The 23,153-nt window shown below is 37.7% G+C and overlaps 1 protein-coding gene across 3 annotated transcripts in view; it reads left to right on the top strand.

Annotated features, from left to right (window-relative positions):
- Positions 1–21,527, top strand: part of PHTF2 (putative homeodomain transcription factor 2) — a 489,158-nt gene extending 467,631 nt beyond the window's left edge. For all 3 annotated transcript variants that reach the window (XM_069229666.1, XM_069229667.1, XM_069229669.1), the window contains one exon: positions 12,753–21,527. In XM_069229666.1, coding sequence (XP_069085767.1) covers positions 12,753–12,773 — 21 coding nt within the window. In that variant the 3' untranslated portion in view covers positions 12,774–21,527. The remainder of the gene's footprint in view (positions 1–12,752) is intronic.
- Positions 21,528–23,153: the final 1,626 nt, after the last annotated feature.

Raw genomic sequence — 23,153 nt, 5'->3', positions numbered from 1 at the left:
TCCTAATAGCTATCACATCTCTTAGAAGGGTAAGTGAAATTCAAGCATTCACTATACAAGAACCCTTTATACAAATACATAAACTTAAAGTGGTTCTCCGGACAAATCCAAAGTTCTTACCAAAAGTTATATCACTGTTCCACCTAAACCAAACAGTGGAACTCCCAGTCTTTTTTCCACAACCAGACTCAGTAGCCGAAAGAGCCTTACATACGCTAGACATCAAAAGAGCATTAATGTATTACATTGATAGAACAAAACAATTTCGCAAGACAAAAAAATTGTTTGTAGCCTTTCAAAAACCTCATGCAGGAAATCCAATATCCAAACAAGGCATTGCCAGATGGATAGTGAAATGTATTCAGACCTGCTATATTAAAGCAAAAAGAGATCTGCCTTTTACGCCAAAGGTGCACTCCACTAGGAAGAAAGGCGCCACAATGGCCTTTCTAGGAAATATACCTATGACAGAAATCTGTAAGGCAGCCACATGGTCTACGCCTCATACATTCACAAAACATTACTGTGTAGATGTGTTAACAACACAACAAGCCACAGTAGGACAGGCTGTATTAAGAACATTATTTCAAACAACTTCAACTCCTACAGGCTAAACCACGCCTTTTGGGGAGATAACTGCTTACTAGTCTATGCACAGCATGTGTATCTGCAGCTACACATGCCATCGAACGGAAAATGTCACTTACCCAGTGTACATCTGTTCGTGGCATGAGTCGCTGCAGATTCACATGTGCCCTCCCGCCTCCCCGGGAGCGATGAAACTTGTACATTTATAAATATATAATATTTTTTATACACATTAAGTACATACAGACTCACTCCATTGCATGGGCACTTTTACTAATATACACAACTCCTACCTCACCCTCTGCGGGGCAAACAATCTAAGATGGAGTCGACGCCCATGCGCAATGGAGCCGAAAGGGAGGAGTCCCTCAGTCTCATGACTCGAAAAGACTTCTTCGAAGAAAAACAACTTGTAACACTCCGAGCCCAACACTAGATGGCAGGATAATGCACAGCATGGGAATCTGCAGCAACTCATGCCACAAACAGATGTACACTGGGTAAGTGACATTTTCCATATATATATTTATATATATATTTATATATATAAAACAATATACACACACATACATACATGTGGAATATAATTATTTTATGATAGAATATTTCAATAACCTGTTTTAATTTAAAATTGAATTATTTTTATGTATTTATTTTAGATGTGGCACACGTACAGCTTTATTAGCTTAATTCTTAATGGAATATTTAATTTAGCTACATTTAATTAATGTAACTATATTAAACTAAATTCAGATTGTTTGTAAAGATTTTAAAAAATCACCTAAACCAAAATCTTTATATTTACTTAGGTATTAACAAATTACAAAAAATTATGCATACAATTAATTTAAATTAATGTAATTATTTGATTTCAAATTAAATTATTACATATTTCATAAAATCACAGTTTCTTACTTCATGTATTTTGTAACATTAAATTAAATGTTTCTAAATATTTAAAAAACATTGAAATCAATTAATTTAGTTAATATTATTTCCTATGGGGTTATTTTTTAGGTCCTTGCTTCCATTATTTCCTATGTGAGGTTGTTGCCAACCCGTGGTTGGCCATGTGTGTCACTGCACTTACTCCTCATCTGACCTGGAGTACATATACTACTGTTGTGGGTCATTTTTGGTTGTAGTAACTTTAGAGGTGCAGTTTGTAAATTGCAAACTGCTTACGCTTTTGTGGATGGTATCATTCCCTCTCTAAACCCCTACTTAGCACTTCTGAAGGCCATACTATTTACTGGTGAGTATTCCTCATTTCCAGTCACTCCCCCTCATCCCTCACACATTTACTACTAAGCAGTAAGCTTAAATGTTTGAGGATTTCCTGTAAAAGAAAAGTTAGAAGAGGTGGAACTTTCCATTCATAAGTTTGTATATTGTATTTTGTAGTACATACTGCTACTGTAGTACTACTTTACATACTACCAAATGCAGTTTGTGAATCAGGCATGCTGAAACAAAACTCTCTTTAGTAAGGGGAGTGGGGGCTTGGCCTACCACACCTGTTCCTGTATAATGGGGTGAAACAATTGCAACACACAGTCCACTTGTTCGATGACAGAAATGATGAGGAGAAAAATATCTTTGTTGGCATGCATCCTCAGAAAAGTCTTAACACCATGCACTCAGGTAGGTGAGTAGGGCAAGGAAAGGGCACAGTGACTAAACACTTAGCAAGAACTTGGCAGTTTTTACCTGGATCCCAGGGTTTCTTACTATTCTCTTCCCTGCTAGAGTTACACCCACTTTGTGAGTTTTGTGTAATAGTAATGTTGTTTTCACTTCTTACCTGTTGGCAAGTGGCAAGGCATGCATTTGTCTTTTGGCAACAAACTAGTAAGGGAGGACAAGAGAACAGACTTTCTAGATGGGGCAAAAACTTTTATAAAATTCTGACAATTAATAGTCATTGGTCTGCCTTGAGAACCTATGCCATTCGCACCTGACCTTCCTTGACTAGCTGACTGATAACACGGCTAGAATCCCTTAAACGAGGGGACAGATTTCAAGACACCTTGGACTCTCCCTGAATATTTGAATTTATCTCATGTTGTGACAAAGAAAAACCCAAAGGAGGAAACTATGAGTATTGAGAAGAGAAAAGGCTGATGTCCTAACCCTATCTCCCTATGAGTAGTCCAACCCATCTTCTGTGACGCAAGAACCCTATAGAACTCTATTACTTCTGTTTTAATGTGTTGTGAATTTCCTATGTCATTGTGCCTGTGATGTGTTTTACGCCCTGGCCCATATCTGGATAACTTGCCTTTGTTACTTTGAACTTACATCTCTCATCCTTTCCCTTCCCAACTTCTCTCTCCTCTTGTCAGTGAAAATGTTTTTCCCAAGTCTCCATGACCAACTGTTCATTCTGTGATATGCATATCTTGGATTCAAACTGAGCTCTGACAGACACTCATGTAGTGACTAATAAATTTGCAATTTTTAATATTATCTAACTTATGTCACTTGAGAAGTTAAATTGATGTGTACCTCCTTAGTTATTTACAGACCCATGTTGATTAATAAATATACTATATTAAACACACCAAAAAGGCAACAGTTCGACGTGTTTCAACCTTGTGGTCTTGCTCACGGGTGGAAAGTCCTTCCTTAGTGTTTGGCTATGTACTCTCTGTCCAAACTGCCCAATATGAGGCATTATGGATACTGTAAACATTTTACAATTTGATAACCAAGCATACAAAAAAAATACATGAAAAACAATATACTAATACATCAAAATTAAATTGTTGCAAATAACAGGCTCTGTGCAGTAATAGAGGCAATATAACAACATTTCATATGTCTATAAATTGCCGATATTATATCAACACTTGGATATTCAGCTATCTCTAGTTGTATTATTCAATTAGCATCACAATTATATAATTGAAATTATTACAATTACTGTGTGGCGTTTAACCAAAACAAGGATATAACTATTCAAAAGGAGTAATGGTTTAGTACCCATATTCTCAATTCAGATATTATCATAACCAGTGTCTCTCACTCTAATCTAAATGATGTGCTTCATCACTAGTAGGCAGATTATTAAATTTATATCAATAACGAGAGACATTGCCAGACAATTAACTGTCTAGTACTGACAGTCATATTGTGTGGTGGTAAACAAATCATCCTATGTTCATTTAGACCTTGATAATAAAAACAAATCATTTGGAACAAGCGCCCCTCTGTTGATAGCCTAACGAAATGTCAAAAACAGCAAGCAGCACAAAAGCTTGTTGCCCAATTAAAACTACTTCCATTATTTTAAATTTTAAAGAATGACAAAGGATTGCATAGTATCTGCACTGTTCATAACAACAAAAAAGTTCAATCTCATGTAACATAATGTTGTGTACCAGAGCTCTATGCTATTGATATTACATATGGACATAGAGTTCCTCATCATTATTCAAACCAGAAGGAATCTTTGTAGTTGAATAATGTATCTAGATTCAAGTTGTTGAAGTTTCCTTGTTCGGACCCCTCCCCTTTCATGTTCAGGTATGTGGTCTATATGATAATATCCGAGCTTTTTCTAGTCCATCATTTGATGTATTTGTAAATGTTTGGCCACTGCATAACTCAAGTCATTATGCTTTATTGCTCCAATATGTTCCAGTATTCTTTTCTTGAGTATGTGTGTTGTGGTACTAGTGTACTTTAGACCACAATGACAGTCTATAACATAGATCACAAATTTGGTCTCACAAGTGATCCTGTGTCTGGTAGATATTTCAACTTGATCCTTGTTACGATATGTTCTCGTAGTGTGGCCTATTCTACGTGCTTTGCACTGACTACATTTTACAAATCCTTTTTTATATTTTGTAAACCTATTGGTGGCTGATTTTGGAGAAAAATGAGTCGTTTCTCTTAATCGTGGTGCTCTGAGAAATGTAATTAATGGTCCTTCTTCTAGTAATGGGCTAGTATCAGGGTCTTTTGCTGTTAAACTCCAATGTCTCTGTAGTATTCTTCATATTTGACCACTTTATTTGCTGTACATCATGATCATTCTATGGGAATTCTACTCTTTTGTTTAATTTCGGGCTTAGGAACCAAAAGTTAATTTCTTGGCTTTTGCTTAACATTTTCCAGGCTCCTATTCAAAATGCCTTTTTTTGTAAGCTCTATTCTTGAATCTTTGTATTGTTTTTTTCTTCAATCATTAGGTCTACCATCAGCTGGTGGGCACACCTATGGGAATTTCCCTATCACCAAACTATGCGAACCTTGTTATGGCTTTGGGCGAAAAGAAGGTAGCATGGAAGCCAGAAAATAGTGTTCATCATGACAAAATCATGTGGGTGATATTTATAGATGATCTTTTTAAAATGTGGCATGGAACAAAGCAGGAATTCATGACATATTTCACCATTTTAAATACAAATGACTTAGGGTTGAGCTTCACATGTGAAACTAATCAAGAACAGATTAACTTTTTGGATCTCATGAATTATGTACATAAATGCAAAATAGAGATTACTTTATACAGGAAGGAGACATCAACGAATAGCATTTTACAGGGAGAAAGTTTCCACCCAAAGACATTACTGGCCAGTATACCGTAGGGAGAGTTGACAGTCAAGCACAGAAACAGTTCAAATGATGAAGATGCTATTAACAAGTCTGGGGACACAATACAAAAATTCAAGAATAGAGGTTACAAAACAAGCATTTTGAATAGGAGCCTGGAAAACGTTAAGCAAAAACAAAAAAAGCAGACCTTTTGGTTCCTAAGTCCGTATTTAAATAACGAAAGAGGAGAATTCCCTTAGAATGATCATGATGTACAGCAAAGAAAGTGGTCAAATACAAAGAATACTACAGAGACATTGGAGTTTAATAGCAAAAGACTCTGATATTGGCCCATTATTAGGAGAAAGACCATGAATTACATTTCGCAGATCACCATCAATAAGTTAAAAATTAGTCAGAAGTCCTCCAAAATCAGACACAGATTTGCTTTACGAAACAACAAAAAAGATTTGTAAAATGTGGTCAGTGCAAAGCATGCAGAATGGGAAAGACTACGAGAACATATTGCAACAAAGATCACCTTGAAATATCTATTAAACACAGGACCACTTGTGAGACCAAATTTGTGATCTATGTTATAGAATGTCGTGGTGGTCTAAAGTGTATTGGCAGCACCACATGCATGCTCAAGAAAAGAATATTGAAACATATTAGAGCAATAAAGCATAATAACCTGAGCTATGCAGTGGCCAAACTCTTACAAATACATCAAATGAGGTATTGGAAAAAACTCAGATACAAACAAAGATTCCCATTGGTTTGAATAATGATGATGAACTCTGTCCATCTGTAATAGCATGGGGCTCTGGTACATAACATTATGTTAGATGAGATTGAACTTTATTGTTGTTATGTTATTGTTTTTAAAGTTCCAATTTATAAGAATAAGTAGTCTAGAGGGTGAATGAACTCACTGACAAGTTGGGACAGAACCATATCGGAATCTCATTCTGACTTAAACAGCTGGAAGATGGTGTGTGTGTGTGTGTGTGTGTGTGTGTGTGTGTGTGTGTGTGTGTGTGTGTGTGTGTGTGTGTGTGTGTGTGTGTGTGTGTGTGTGTGTGTGTGTGTGTGTGTGTGTGTGTGTGTGTGTGTGTGTGTGTGTGTGTGTGTGTGTGTGTGTGTGTGTGTGTGTGTGTGTGTGTGTGTGTGTGCGCGCGCGCGCTGAGGCGGAGCTGTACCAGTGCTGTATTTTGTGCATCATCAGAACTGACCAATTGCCAACCACACAATGTGTAATTTGTGAATATAATAATTTCAATTTGGTAGATGCCAAAGGTGCACTTGGGTGCTTATAGTTTTGTGGTGAAATTTGCTAAGAGTTTAGCAAACAATAGCAGAGGGTCAGTTATCCCACTAATGTTTGAGAGAAGGTAGGAAGGGAGGCAAGATAAATTTACAGCTAAGCCAAAGCACACTGAGAGCTTGTTCTGACAAAATATCAGTTTCTTACATCATATTCAGGCCACGGTGTGTTTCATTGTGGCAGAATGGCATTGGAACAGTTAAGTAATGCATCTGGCATATTAGAATGTTCAAATCCTAGGTATAAGCCAGTGGTTCCCAATCTGTGCGCCGCGGCTCGCTGGTGCGCCATCAAAACTAGCCAGGGGCGCCGCACACAGTTTGGGAACCACTGAGCTATTTATAGCCCTTGGGCCAGTTCGTACAAAATAAAACTACTCAGTTGTAGCAGCTCTTTTTTAATTTTGTCCTTGAGCGCCCTCTGGTGGTTAAACACAACTAAAGGGATTCTACATTTCACAATATTTAAACAGTTATGTTATAACTACATAAAAATGAGACCTGCCCATTTTACTTGGGTTACCGTCAACCAATATTTTCCCCTTACTAAAAAAACCCTATGCATGCTGTAATTAAACAACTGTTACATTTTTATTTTTTACAGTTATATATAGAATTACAATACCTTCATTGGCGTCATCCCAATTCTTTTCAGGGAGAAAAATGGATGTACTCCCTAGGCCAGGCTTACATCCCCCACCCGCCAACAAAAAGTAACATAATGGGGAGCCGCAGCCAGTGGCCAATAGATCAAGGGAGCCGTGGGTCGAAAATGTTTGGGAACCACTGGTATAAGCTATAATTGTATCAGTGACCATATTGTGTACAGTGTGTGCTTCACATGGAGAACAGAAACATAAATCATTTCTACTTGGGGGCAGCCGTTCCTCCTGTTGCACTGATCTCAGGAGATGGAAATGCCCAACTCAAGGCAGCTACATATAGTGACGTGTGTCACAGGGTGACTAAGCTATTCTGCACCATAAAAACTAAAACAATTCATTTGAAAGGACAGGGGAGATTAAAAACTAACAATCTGCTTTTGAAGGGTGAATCTGTTCATATGGAGGTCGGTGAAATTCAGCACCATATTGGTACAGTAGAATGGCCATATTTGCCTTATACAGGAGCCAAGACAATTGATTGTTTTTAAGTACATTGTATATGTGGTCCTAGGAACGGGTTTTTAAGTGTTTTTCATCTAATGATTTACTCATCACGGCTATAATTGTCTAAAAGAACCACACAAATGTTTACTGCACTAGGGCATTTAAGAAAAAACAATGACTGCAATTGTAAAAACAATTATTTGCAATATATTTCATGTGATCTATGTTATAGAATGTCATTGTTGTCTAAAGTATGCTGGCAGCACAGCATGCATACTCAGGAAAAGAATATATGAACATATTGGAGCAATAAAGCATAACGACTTAAGTTATGCAGTGGCCAAATGCTTACAAGTACATCAAATTATGGACTAGAAGAGCTCAGATATTATGGTATAGACCACATACTTGAACAGGAAAGGCTAGGGGGCAGAACAAGAAACTTCAACAACTTGAATCTAGATATATTATTCAACTGCAAAGATTCCTTTTGGTTTGAATAATGATGAGGAACTCTATGTCCATCTGTAATATCAATAGCACAGAGCTCTGGTACACAACATTATGTTACATGAGATTGAACTTTATTGTTGTTATGAACAACAGTGCAGTCATTCTTTAAAATTTTAAATAATGGAAGTGGTTTTAATTGGTCAACAAGCTTTTGTTCTTTTTTTGTCTGTTTTTCTGTTTTTGGTAGGTAGTTAGGCTATCAACATAAGGGCGCTTGTTCCTAAATATTTTTTTGAATATCAAGGTCTAAATGTACATTGGATGATTTGATGGTTTTGAAGTATTTGTGTACCACAACCCAATATTATTGTCAGTACTAGACTGTCAATTGTCTGTCAATGGCTCTCGTTATTGCTATCAATGTAATCTGCCTACTAGTGGTGAAGCACATCATTTAGATTAGAGTGAGAGACATTGGTTATGATAATATTTGAATTGAGAGTATGGGTACTAAACCATTACTCCTTTCAAATAGTTATATCCTTGTTTTGGTTAAACCTCACACAATAATTTTAATAATTGCAGTTATATCATTGCAATACTAATCGCATCAGAAAACTACAGAGATATTCGATTATTCAAGTTGTTCAAAAATATCGACAATTCATAGGCATATGAAATGTATTGCACTAATTACTACACAGTCTATTTGCAGCAATTTACTTTTTATGTATTATTATATTCTTCTTCATTAATTTTTTAACTTTGGTTATCAAATTGTAAAATGTTTAACTACAGGATCCATAATGCCCCATATCGGGCTGTTTGGACAAACACTAAGGAAGGACTTTCCACCCGTGAGCAAGGCCGCAAGGTGGAAATGCGTCAAACTGTTGCCTTTTGGTGTGTTTAATAAAGAATATTTGGAGTTCATGGAGTGCAGCGCAATCATCTTTTTTGGATAAGACAAATATTTTCTTATACAATTTAAAATAGAGATACATTTTAAATAAGTTATATTTGAATTATAGTGGGAATATTTTCTAACCTGGTCTGTTCCTATACAGAAATGAAATCAAATATAATATTGTTGAATACATCCTGTGACAGAGTGGAAATCACTGAAATCCTTATTATGTATAACATGAGTTACTTGGAAATACATTCTAAAACTATTAACAGGAAATTGGAGTCAACGGCATAACACAAACCCACTCCTAGGAACAATATTCTGCACTTACCATCTTACACCCTTATTCTTTAAAAAAATATATATAGCCCATTCTCTCAACATTTAAGATTTAAAAGGAGTGTATTGAATGAGTATAAATATCAGATCCAGTTGTAGAAAATAAATAACCAGAAAATATTTTAATTTATGCTGAAAAAGAAGTGGCTACCAAATGTAAAAAAAAAAAAAAAAAACACCTTTTAACTGAAATATCTAACAAAAAAAAAAAAAAACACAAAAGGGATGTATTTGTAATAAAATACTCTACCAAATCCAGTAAAATTAGAAACACTGTCTGTATATTAAAAACGAATCCAAAATTATTGAGACACACATTACCTGTTCAAAACAAACCAATGTTTGCATTTCAAAAATCCGAAAATATCATTGGCATTATAGCCCAAACTGAAAAACATGAAACTGATCATGGTTGATTGATGCCCCAAAATCTGGTCTGTATTGTAATAACTGCAAGATCTTTTTAAATGGTGAATATATGAACATGCCCATAAAAACAAAAGAATCAAAATACAGATGAATTTTACCTGTTTTAGCAGAAGTTGTATCTATTCCATAAAATGCCTTGTGAATACTGATGTAGAGAAAAAAACAAAAAGACAAGTAAACCTCTGGTAGAATGAACACAAAAGTGCTATTACAATGTAGATTTTGTGAATGTTAATTTACCAATAATATGACATTCCATTGAATAAACCCATCACCGTACACCAAATGTGGTTTCAAGATATAGAAACAATAAGTGGAAGTAAATGTATCACCAATCATGAACATGCATTGAAAAACATTAGGCTTTATTAGATTGCGCATCTCAATGCCCTCTGGCCCTCAGAACTATTAGACTTTTTACCATTTTTTGAATGGCAATAGAACTGTAAAAGTTGCTCTTTAATAAGGTATTGATGATTGGTGTGCCTAGGGGAGACCAGTATTCCAAAATCAGTATCACACACGTTCTGAATGGTGGCATGTGTAAACACATTCAAAATGAAACGCTGAAAAAAATGGTGAAATAATTCTGATATTGTTTGTTTTGTTAATGCACTTATCTGAATGTAATCATTGATTGATTAATGAATTTGTAAAGCACGCTGTTATCTGGGTGATAATAGTCGAGGTGGAGGAAATATGTCTTTGGTGGAGAGGAATACATGGGTTTTCAGGTGAAAAGGACTAAGGAGTTTGCCAAACAAATGTGTAGAAGCAAGAAATTCTAGACTTTGGCCATCAGGTAAGCAAAAGCTCTGCCAACCTTCCCACCCTTATAGATTTTGGGAAAATGCAGAATAAGAGTGGAAGAGGCACAAAGACAACTGCAACAACAGGACTTCTGAAAAGTTTTAGCGATAGCATGGGGCCGCAGAGTGTAAAACTTGGAGACGGAGAGAGAGTGCCTCAAACAGACGTTGTTTTGAGAGGAGCCAATGAAGGGCACACAGATCGATAGACATACTTGATCTCCTACTCAAGCCCAAAATTCAGATGATGCTGATTCAGATATTGAGACAGTCTCCGAACAAGTGAGTTACAATAATCCACTCGGCCCAAGAGTCTGAACAACTGTCTTTTTTTATTTTGAGGGAAGAATCTTCTAAGTATTATGAAAATTAGGAAACAAGCAGAAGCCACTTTCTGTATTTGATTGACAGAGTTTAAAATAAACGGTAACCCCTAAATTCCACATAGAATCGGCAGTGGTTAGCGATGGGCCTAATTAAGGAGACTACCAGTTACACCTCCAGAAGGAAGAGAAAGAAATGTATTTCTGTTTTAGAAGAGTTCAAGTAAAGGGAATTTGAGTTCATCCATGAGGAGATAGCATGAGCAAGATAGGTTTAGAGGAGAAAGAGATTTACCTATAATCTAAGTGTGAGTTGGATATCATCAGCATATGCGAAGAAATTGAATGAATAAAAGAAGCCAAGGGTGCCACACACCTGTTGAAAAGTGTGGGGAACTATATAACTTTCCGTTGAAAGAAAAATGACATGTGCCAATATAACTGCTGAGAGAAATTGTCAAGAACCCTGCCAGCTCTGGACATGACCCTCATCAGAAATAGCGGCGGATTCTAGATGGGTAGGCAGTTGGGTGTTAACCCAGCCTTTTACAATCGTTGCTGCATTTGAGAGTAAGGAATTAGGTCTAAAATTGGATATTGTGTCTGACTCGTAGAAGTTTCTTTTTTTTTTAATAGTGTGTTAACTTAAGCCTTTTTCTATATCTCTGGATCTTGACCACTGGAAAGAGAAAGATTATACATATAAGCCTTTGCCAAGGCTAAAGAAATTACCAATGATTTTAAAATGTGAGTGTGTCATTAATCCAGTAGATATCCAGACATAAGAGAGGAAATTTTTATAGATAATACAAACACACAGTGGGGGAAGATAAACAGTGCAATAGTGTGTATAACACAATTAGCAATGGGTAAGTAGTAATGTTATAAGGTTCACACAGTTCTGGGTCCTGAAAACGTAGGCATGTTTATTTTGTTCCAGTTGCCATGATCATCTACGGCGTTTCGACCCTTAACAGTTTGCAACAGTTTGTCAGATTTCCTTTCGTGCAGGGAGAGGCTGGGACGCTGATCAGTATGACTTCTATAGGCAAGAGCTGACTTTTGCAGCTTTCTTGACAAACCTTTGGTGGCATCAATTTCAGTCGTTTTTAGCGACTTTTTGTTTTTATTCAGGCAAACTAAACATGTTTGTTCCTGTCATAAATTGAGTACTTCACTTGAAATCCAACCTTTGCTCTTGCTTCATGAAAAATTGTGTTTGTCCTGATGAAGGCTTTTAAATTGTTACAAATCAAAACACTGTTGATGATCATAGCAATCAGAACCAAATCCCTGTGAACTTTTATGGTGCCAGAGTTTTAAGGACTCAAAATTGCACAAACATTAAGAAATTACTATAATCCATTGTTAATTATACTATACTCACTACAGCACTTTTACTTTCAACCACTGTGTGATTGCCTGAGCACTTCTATGAAGCAGCAAATATAATAATTTATGAAAGTCAACAAGTGGCTCTTCTGTTTTTATTTCTATAATTACTGAATTGCATACTTCTGATTACCTGTTAATTTATCCATTTCAGAATACTTACCTCACACAGAACCTTTGTTCTCTATGATTTTGTATGCCCCTAGTTGAGGGTGTTTTTGGGCTGCCCCTTTTTCATGAAATCATTGAATGCAGGGGTCTATTGTAGAATGATTTTCTATGCAGTACTGACAAAGTTAGCGGAATTGATAGTGTTAATAGATTGGTGGCATTGGTTTAGCTCACACCATTTATTATTGTAGAATTGTCAACAGCAATAAATATGGCAGAAAATAATGCACACCTGTATATGCAAATAACCGGTGAATTACGTTTTTGGGAATGTTTTTAATGCTGTCCTGCTTCAAGTAGAATAAGTAGGTCTTCAACATTATGTATGCTGATATTGTTTTCTTTTTTTCTTTTCTAGTTATGGAAAATAAAGTCTTGACACCGACGAGATCATAGAACAATCCTCTGGAATCAGAGTCCTGACTATATAAGCTGCCTCAAAGGAGTTACTGACACTGTGCTTCAGAGGCTACGGCCTAACAGAGGGGCAGTTTGAGAAATTTAAGTGTTTACATCTGACTGACTTGTGCAATTCTTGTATTTATTTTACCTTTTCAGTGTTTTTCATTTATTTTTATTACCATTGTTTATTTTTTTTAGATTTTCACATGCCTAGCTATTGAACGGGTGGCAAACCGCATATATCAATATAGGATCCTGGCAAATTATTTCTGTATATTTGTGAATCGCCTTCAAACAGGATGGTGGATTTTGGGGGACGTTTTTTCCTCCTATTACTTCCATGAGCCAGTTATAGAATATATCCTAGCTCCGTATAAATTGATTTAAACATTGCAGTATTTAGTCAGGTTCACAATGTATGTACTGACCTGCAAACGTCCTTCTTGTCAGCCTGTGAAGAATTCTTCATACTGTATATCAGAAGGTACCAAGGAAACTTTAGACGAGTAGCGGGCATTATGTAAGCCTTGGTTGTAATCCTGAAACTATTATATTATGCTTTGTGTTGCACCTTGGATCCATTTGATTAAGCTACGGTTTAATCACCCGTCAGTATCGATGCGGTATTACTGAAAAAGGTCAGTAAGTGCTCTTTTCAAGTTAAATCGTTTTGGAGCAATAAGTGTAAAATTGTTACAAGACTGTATGATATTTTGATAAAACTAACAAGTACTAACTGTATTTATTGAAAGACTGGGAATTCTCAAAGTGCACTTTTTTATGTGTAATTTCTATCATGTGGCTTTTTATACAGTAAATGGTATAAATCATGGTGAACTATGGCGCAATATGTTCGCTTTGAGTGATATACAAATGTTATCAAAATTAAAGGCAAGAGACTCAAGAAGGTATGACAAACACACTTGAGGTTAATATGTTATACCTTAGTTCCCTATGGTATATGTCATTGTACCACACATTTGAAACATTTACAAATAAATAGAGCATTCGCCCAATAGCCTAAACCTCAATTGTCAGGAATAAAATATTGTTTTTACGAGTTCATAGTGTGGTTGAAGACTAACTTCGAAAGATTAAGCATTTTTAATTATTTTTAAAAGTGCCATTTTATGAAGATAGGTAGTCTAGAGGGTGAATGAACTCACTGACAAGTTGGGAAAGAAACATTTCAGAATCTCATTCTGACTTGAGCAGCGGGAAGACAGTGGTGTGTGTGAACCGAGGCAGAGCTGTACCATTCATTGCTTTATTATGTGCATAATCAAAACTGACCGATTTCCAACCACACAGTGTGGCATTTGTGAATTATAATAATTTCAATTTAGTAGATGCCAATAGTGCACTTGGGTGCTTATAGTTTTGGGGTGAAATTTTCTAAGGGTTTAGCAAACAATAACAGGGGGTCAGTTGTCCCACTAATGTTTGAGAGAAGGTAGGAAGGGAGGCAAGATAAATTTACAGCAAAGCCAAAGCACACTGAGAGCTTGTTCTCACAAAATATCAGTTTGTTACATTATATTCGGGCCACAGTGTGTTTCATTGTGGCAGAATGGCATTATAACAGTTAAGTAATGCATCTGCCATATTAGAATGTCCAAACCCTAGGTATAAGCTATAATTTTATCAGTGACCATATTGTGTACAGTGTATGCTTCACAAGGAGAACAGAAACATAAATCATTTCTACTTGGGTGCACCCGTTCCTCCTGTTGCAATGATCTCAGGAGATGGAAATGCCCAACTCAAGGCAGCTACATATAGTGACGTGTGACTCAGGGTGACTCAGCTATTCTGCACCATAAAAACTAAAACAATTCATTTGAAAGGAGAGGGGAGATTAAAAACTAACTATCTACTTTTGAAGGGTGAATCTGCTCATTTGGAGTTCGGTGAATTCAGCACCATATTGGCATAGGAGAATGGCCATATTTGCCTTATAAAGGAGCCAATACAATTGATTGATATTAAGTACATTGTATATGTGGTCCTAGGAACGGGTTTTTTATGTATTTTTATCTACTGATTTACCCATCACGGCTATAAATGTCTAAAAGAACCACACAAATGTTTACAACACTTTGGCATTTAAGAAAAACAATGAGACTGTAATTGTAAAAAAAACATTATTTACAATATATTTCATAAAAATAAATGTTACAATATTAGGAAACGAATTACAGATAAAGAATGGCCCTGTTATGGATACTTTACTTATCCCAACATAGTTGGGAGTACAGACAATTTAACTCCTCTCTCAAGCCCACAGTAATTCTGGTTGGCCTTCAGAGCTCTTTTTGCCAGCACCCTTATGGATCCTTCAAAAGATCAAGATAAAAGCAGGGCAGAATTATGTAAAATGCTTTAAAGCTTTGTATTCATTCAGAAACTTAACAAATGGTTCACAATATTAATATTTAAATGGAGAGATGAGAATCTGATGTTCAGTTCCACAAAACACACTGTAGCAGTAACATTCCTAAATAAGGTGTGTCATCCATATGTAGCCATCTTGTTAGAATATCACAGCTCACTGTACTTAGCACATAACCCTTGAACTTCATGAGCTATTCCTATCCGCAGAATGGTCTTTTGTCTGGAACAAATGTAGGTTAGAAACTTTATATGGTTTGCATGTAATTGTGGATGCATTTCTAAATCTCTTCCCACAATTCAGCAAAGCTTTTTGCAGGATGCATGAGACAGTGTTCATAAACAAGGTGACACATTTATATCATCCAGCAAATTTAGCAGGGCACTACTGATTGTAACCGAATACTATGTTGCCTTACCATGCATATAGCTGTGCAGCATTACAAGTTGAATGATACATCTTCTAGGTTAGCTAGAAAGGTCCTCACAACCTATTACCTCCTATAGAAGGTACCTTTGTATATATTGCTCAGTTAAATCCACAATTCACACTAGTTTTCTGGAAGGCCAGACCAAATCTCACTGTTGTACAATTATCACAGTAGAGCTATCTGGATTTTATGCTAAACCCGAAATATCGACATCTATGCAGCCACCCACCATCATTTCATGGTTGAGCAACTGCTGTTCCTTCTGTTAGGATGAAAGACTATTTATATGCCTCAGCTGGGCTTTATTCATGAAGATTCAATCATTAATAAAGATATTGGTGTTTCTCACTCAATTAGCTTTAAACCTGACAACAATTCCAGTTATCTGTGCTTGTTCATGCGCAATGCATCTGTTGCTCTTGTCTAAATACTTGACCACCAACAGAGATAACTGGTACTGCATCTACTAAAAATGACTATTGGTATAATTCTCAAACTATGACCTCTGAGAATAAAGCATCCCACCTTTGTGATACACACCCTCCTTCTGCAGTCGGCAGTTTATATGTACTACCAAACTGTATTCACAACTATAATGTCAAGCAGGTTTGCCGCTTTTTGGAAACAACCAGAACTTAATGCTCTCCCTATTCTTACACCCTTACATCTTTCCTAAAGATTAGTTTTGGCGTAAACAGTTGCCTTTTAGTGGGGCATTGCTGGGTATGGGCTGTTTTGACTGTCATTTGAAATGCCTTCGTGTCTACCACAAGCTTCTCCTGTTTTCACTCTTACACTTCATTATGCTGTGTGCTACGTGTTGTTTCATACAGTGACCTGACCACAAAGATATCCCCGGGAAGTAATGCTCTTAAATGGCTATACCCGGCGAAGCTCTCTTTGCAGGTCTTAATTCTGCAGACGTGCAATACAATATGCTATAATTATTGTTTAAAGATAACACTGCGCACCAAAGCCTGCTCTTGTCAGAGTACTTCACCCGGGAATAAAGGAGCATTCCTACCAGGAGAGACAGATATTCCTAATAGTTTTCAATTAATACTTAGAATTCACAGCACAGTAACTGCTTTATTTCATTTGTGTTTTAAAAAACACTTTTTGACACACTGGGGCGTGAAAGCTTGCAGCACAAACTTGTTTAGAATTATCAGATTATGAAACTCTTTCATTCAAATTTGCTTTCTTAGGTCGCCAGAACCAATGCATCCTCAGATCATTTTTGACAGTGTTCGAGTGTTGGTCGAGGCGTTTTATTCGGGAAATAGCCAGACAGAATAGGCATCATAAAATCTGCTGTAATCACTGACGAGGAGAATGTTGTGATAGTACAATAGGTTACCATGCACCCCTGTTCATTCTTGCAAGACGTGGGCCTTACATACCATACCGTAGTATGACCATGCAGATGTTCAGTACGCTTGCAAATGCACACTTCGTCAGACTGTTCAGGTGATGTCCGCTGTAAAACTCACAGATTGCATTTCATCATATTGTTTAAATGTCTAGCTTGTTTTTAAGTTGTGTCTCAAGACTAGGGCTAAGTCCTACATTTGTTTCCATATATCTCCTTTGTGCCAGAGGAGTTAGGCAACATCACGTTTGCCAGGACAATCCCTGGCCTTACGGGGCTGTTAAAACTGATAAATGCTTCCCTCGCCATGGGAGCAGACTCCCATGACAAGGGGAACATTTTTACATTTTCACAAAGAAAATCCTGTTACAGAATTTTCTTTTTGAAAATAAAAAAGGAAAAGGACATTCTTTAGTGCAGGGCTCTGTCCCGCTGACAGTCGCTACCAGTGCTTTATAAATGACCAGTAGCTTGGCAGTCATTTATAAATTTGGCGGGTTGAGTAGTCTCTCCCTGGCAGACGTAAAATCTTCGGCCAAGCGAACAGAGATTACTTTGTCCACCAACATCAAAATTGGGCCCTTAATTTTATAGACTGAACCCATTTCAGTCATGTACTTTTCCCAGTTGAAGCAAAATCAAACATAATAGAGTTCTTTCCAAAAATGATTTTGCTCTGACCCGTAGTATCCTCTACTATTGTGGACGAGGAAGTTTGTCCGCAATTTCAAACATATTAAATAAATTTACAAATAACCTCTGTTCGAAGAAGCGTTTTCTGTACTTTTAAAAAGTGATTTGAGAAACAAGTCCATAGAGAATTCCCCTTCTCCCCTCCCGCCCCCTCCCTGTCACGTTTACAAAGAAAATTCAGCCCCATAATCACTGAACCTGCAGTGATACTTGTGAGGACTAATTCCAACCTTATATCCTCAGGAATGGAGAACATTGGTAGACCAAGTACTGTCCTCAGACAATAAGCTTCCTGTTTATTAAAATCATATTTCACAAAAAATCATGACTGTGATCAATAATTAATTGCCATAAGTGGCAACAGATGTAAAACTTTTTCACCATTAATGATTTGTTCACTAATCAGTAAAGATGATTACATTTCCTAATGCAATTCATATTTCAATCGGTCTTTTAGATGCAGCCTACCAGTATAATTAGGACCACATCCAACTTACAAGAAGCCATATAACAACTATTAGAACATTGGAATGTTGGGCGCTCCATTTGAGACAATGGAATGCTCTGAGCTTTTACTGGCTGGTATAAGCCCGGAATGTCAACATTCCAATGTTCTTTGTTCACAGCAACCTCTGTGAACAAAGGCCTCACGGAGCCCGAGGGGATTCTGTGAAGACTTTGTTTTATTTAGTACAACATTCTGCCCTCTAGTGGAAGAATGCCCTAAGAGCCTTACAGGCCTTCGTAGCGGCAGTTAAAGACCCGCTCCTTTGTAAAAGGCCCTCGCATTCGGATTGGGCCTTCAGCGCTGGAGCTGGCCTTTAATGGCTGGTATAGCCTGCTGCAGTGGGTTCTAAGGCTATAAAAGATGAATTCTTTGATTTTAAATGATGACCTGGCCTTCTATTGTTTTCACTGTTAAATAATTCTACTCACAGTAAGACGAAAGCTCACTAAGTTGCCTTTGTATCCAGATAGGCGTTTAATCCAAAATTACATCATCATCAACCTAAGACCATTGGTGGGAACCCCTTAGCACCTTTCAAATTACAAGGTAAATCAGACAAACGTAGAGCAAGCTGTTTTGGGGTGAGGAGGGTGAGTGAAGGGAAGACACAGCCCTATATTATGCCATTACTGATTTTAGTTTTCTTTCTTCCCTAACTCTCATTGACAAATTGTTATTGTACAGTTTTTTTTAAGCAGGGGACTGCCTTCAGAGAGATACTGAAAGCCATCAGTTTATCCCACAAACAGATTTGTTCACCTCTGATGAATGTGGTGCAGCAGTCTGTGGAGCAGGCATGTCAATTTCCCACAATTGCTCTCCTCAAGGCTATGATATACAGAGCAAAAACCTGGTGCATTACTGAAAGTCTGCGCCCTGCAGTGCAGCTTGTATCTGTGTACTTTGATGCATCTATTATGCAGTCTTGTGAGGTTTTGATAGCTGACTGAACGAGATCCAATAGCTGTAGTAAACCTCTTGAGGGGGGTTTCCTGTTTTGGAAAGCTTTAGGTTAGTTGCTTGGTTCTTGCTGTATGTCTGTGCCAAGCATTACTGCTTCAACTCAGTGGAATGACCTGATAGTCACAGTTGCTGCCTGGTGGTTTACTAAATCTCTTGGCAGTGCCATGTTTTTCTTTTCTTTTTTGAGTATTTCAAGAGGCCTCACCTTCAAATAATTCAATTTGCTATCATGGCGGACTCTGTGTAAAGGAAGAATTTGTGAAAACACCAATGAGGGGAGTTAGAGATTTATCTTTGTTTATAGTGTTTGTTGCGATATAAAAACTGCTTTCTCTTGCAGATGTTTCATACCTACCCTGGCCTCTGTTAAACGATCACAAATATGCCTTGTAATGGCTGCTGACGTCATTCTACAAGCAGGGTGATGAGATTGCTTAGAATTTGGGGATAGGGACTTTTTGGTAATGTCTGTGAAAGCAATGCCATCTTTCAAGAGAAATATTGAATATCGAGACACTTGGTCACTAAACCATCCACTTCCCATCCAGTCTTCACTTTTTTGTGCGGTTGTCAGAGCCAAATGCAGGCCCAGTAAGACTCGACATGCTACAGAAATGGGGAGGATTTCCCATTGCTGAACATGGTCATACACTGCACTGGAAATTGCGCTAGACACTCAGAGCATGCAGCTCTTCTTTGCATTACAAGGGCGGCTTGGCCCCATCCCAACATATTACTCAGCTTCAATTAATAGAGGCAATTAACCAACTCACTGTCACAAGGTGAAACCTATGTTTTCCTATAAAGGTCGAAAACGTGTAGCCCTGTTACATATCTAGTACTAATGGATCAGCTAATCTGGGCCCGCTTATTTAAGGGTGACAATTGTAATGTAATTAACTGTATTAGACTACGGCTGCCCAAAGGAAGGAGCTGGATCCATGCCACATTTTCCAGAAAATCACTTACTGCATCAATTAATTCCAATTAGATTGATCATATATACATTTACTTTTTGCGGATATCCTGACATCCTTCCATAAAATTAGCCACATTGGATACCCTTCCTTAGTTAGACGAGTTCTGTTTTTTTAGCCCAAAGTGGCGTTGTGAGAACCAGTTTTTTGTTTGCTAGAAACTGCTAAACTGTAACTTTGTAACTGTCACATTTGTAAATTGGTTGCAATACAAATTGCAGATCCACTGGAAAAATGTATTCTTGCTCATAACAAGCATTATGACCCCACTCCATGGTCGGTGAAAGCACATCACTTCCTTCGAAAGAACCGTACGTCCTGTAGGAGGAATCAGGCTACAATTACCTTGGGTCGTAAATTCCACTGCATCCCTCCACCACCAGCCACAATTTAATGTTGCTTCTATCAAAAGGTCATTCATCTCTTGATGGTCTTACTAGAAACTTGCGAAACTTGATTTTTTCCAACTAAGAAAGATCAGTGTTAAAATACACTTGCACAGAAATTGTTTCAAATCGTTGGACAACTTCTGCTTCTAAGAGTAAAAATTAGAATGTTGTATGGTGAATTTGTGTGGTATAACCTGTAAATAAAAAGCAACACATATTCATTTCAATTTCATTTTTTTCCTGTTTATTAATATGTTTAATAATGACCAAAGTGCATTCTAACGTCAAACGAATGTATCCATGGAGCTTTAAAGAACATATTTAGTTGTTCATGTTAAAAATGTGATAGTATCTGTTCTGTTTCTTCTGCCTCTTTGTTGTCTAGTATTGGGATTGTTTTTAGGAATTGGATATATTTTCTACAGAATTTTTCCAAAATGTGGTACAAACCTTAACAGAATTTACATTTTGCACAGGATATTTTTGGGGTAAAAATAGCAAGGGTTCTGTGGAACTAAAAAGATTTAAGGCAGGTGTATCTCGCAGCTTGTCCTTAATAGTCATTCATTTCAGAATAGACATATTTTTGAGAATTTAAATACTGAATATATTAGGTTCAAAATAAATGTTTAAAGTGGGGGCTCTGTTGTTACTGTGTACTGTGCCTCATCCGTTCAGCAGTAAGGCTGTTTTTCACTAGCAGTCGTAGCAATGATAGGTAGGTGATTATCGTAAAGACTGATCAGTTATGTTTAATGAAAAAATAAAGATGATGTCTGCAATCGGGAAAAAGTGGCTTATGTGCAGGGCTGCCTACTGTAGGTTTGGACAACTGCACGGGAAACAAAATGACCCGATAAGGCAAGAACTGATGTAGCAAAAATGTGGCAAGTCTTGTATGTTAACTGTTCTTCTTTGCTGCGTTATGTGACTGAGTGTAATCAGCTGACATGGAATAAAGCATCCTTTGGCTGACACAATAAAACGTTTATAAAAGTGTTTTTCTACGTTCTTTGTGCGAATTTGTGTTTTTATCAGTGTATTGAGAATAGAAACAATATTTTGACAAGCCACACAACAGACCAGCTATGCAGTTTCATTAATATTCTGCTTAATATATCTACCAAAAGGTTTCATAGTGTGCTAGAGAAAGGTGGAGAGTAAATCAGTGGTACAGCCTAATTTACTGCATGGCTCATCGAGGGAACACCCAGGTCTTAACTCGCGTTTTGGATTTGAGCTGATTTGCACCACTCCTCACATTCTGCTGGTCGTTGGCCTGAACTTTGAAAGTCCCTCCCCCGGTGTTCATTAGATTACATTTAGGGACATGACATTTTAGCAAAGTACCCAGTATCAACATACTTCCTGGTTTATAGTGCTGAAGATATAGTGGCTAGATAAGGAAGCTTTAGGACCAAGCACACAAATCGTGCATTTGTAACCAGTCAAACCTGCTCATATCTAAACTATCCCAACAAAAGGCAAGCTGTAGCGTTTTCCAAACTGACCCTGAAAAATAGGCTGTACAAAAGCTCCGGGGTATCCACCCTATCCTGGTTTGCAAACGTATTGATATTAACAGTTGATAATTTTGCTGTAGAAAGGCAACTAGATGGATAGCGGCTGACGCCAATTTGCATATATTTGCCCAACATTGCCCAGAATAACTTTCAGGTGCAGTAGCTGACTTACTAGATCCACCATCATACATTACGGTGTATTCGGTAGGGAATAAAATGATGTATTGTGCGTGGCTGGCTAGTACCGATGCCCAGAGAGACTCATGGGGACATAGTGCTCTCACAGACTACCACATACAGAGCAGCTGTGGATGCACTCCGTTGTATACCTGCACATTAACAACAAAGTGGAGGAGTGGTCTGCGATGCTTTGAGCTGCGGGGCTCTGGTAGAATGCCCATCCCCTGGTACCCTTAACTGTGCATTAGATGCGTTAAGTGCTGGGTGTATGATGGAACAACGCATGCGCAAACTACACATGCCTGAACAACGCAATCAGAACAACTGCGTTGTTTCCACGCATGCCTTTACAACGATCTTTCGTTGTAAAGGCATGCCTAGAAAAGGCATATGTGGAATGGCATGTGTGGTTTTCGTATGCCACCCAAATAAACACAGCTACCCCGACCCACACCCCCCTAAAAACAACTACCCCAACTCTCACACCCGCCCCTAAAATAAAACTGCCCTGACCACAATTTGCCCCTTAAAACCATCCTGATACCCCCTACCCACCCAGAGCCCTAAAACCGACCTGCCCTAAAAACTGACCCCACCCCAAATATAAAATTACCCCACCCCCCCACCTGCCCCTAAAAACGACCCCGATACCCCACCTATCCTGAGCCCTGAAACCTCTCCTGGCCCCCCCCCCACTCACCCTAAAAACTGACCTACCCCAAAAATAAAACTACCCCGCCCCTAAAAAGAAAATTACCCGACCCACCCCGCCCTAAAAATAAAACTACCCAATCCCCCACTCGCTCTAAAAATAAAACTACCCCGACACCCCCACCCACAAAATAAAACTACACCTACCCCAAAATGACCCTGACTCACCCCACCCCTAAAAACCCGCCCTTAAATACAAAAATTACCCTGCCCCTAGAA

Source organism: Pleurodeles waltl, chromosome 4_1 (assembly GCF_031143425.1).
Source record: "Pleurodeles waltl isolate 20211129_DDA chromosome 4_1, aPleWal1.hap1.20221129, whole genome shotgun sequence".
In the NCBI taxonomy this organism is placed as follows: Eukaryota; Metazoa; Chordata; class Amphibia; order Caudata; family Salamandridae; genus Pleurodeles; species Pleurodeles waltl.
This window is presented reverse-complemented; position numbering and strand designations above follow the sequence as displayed.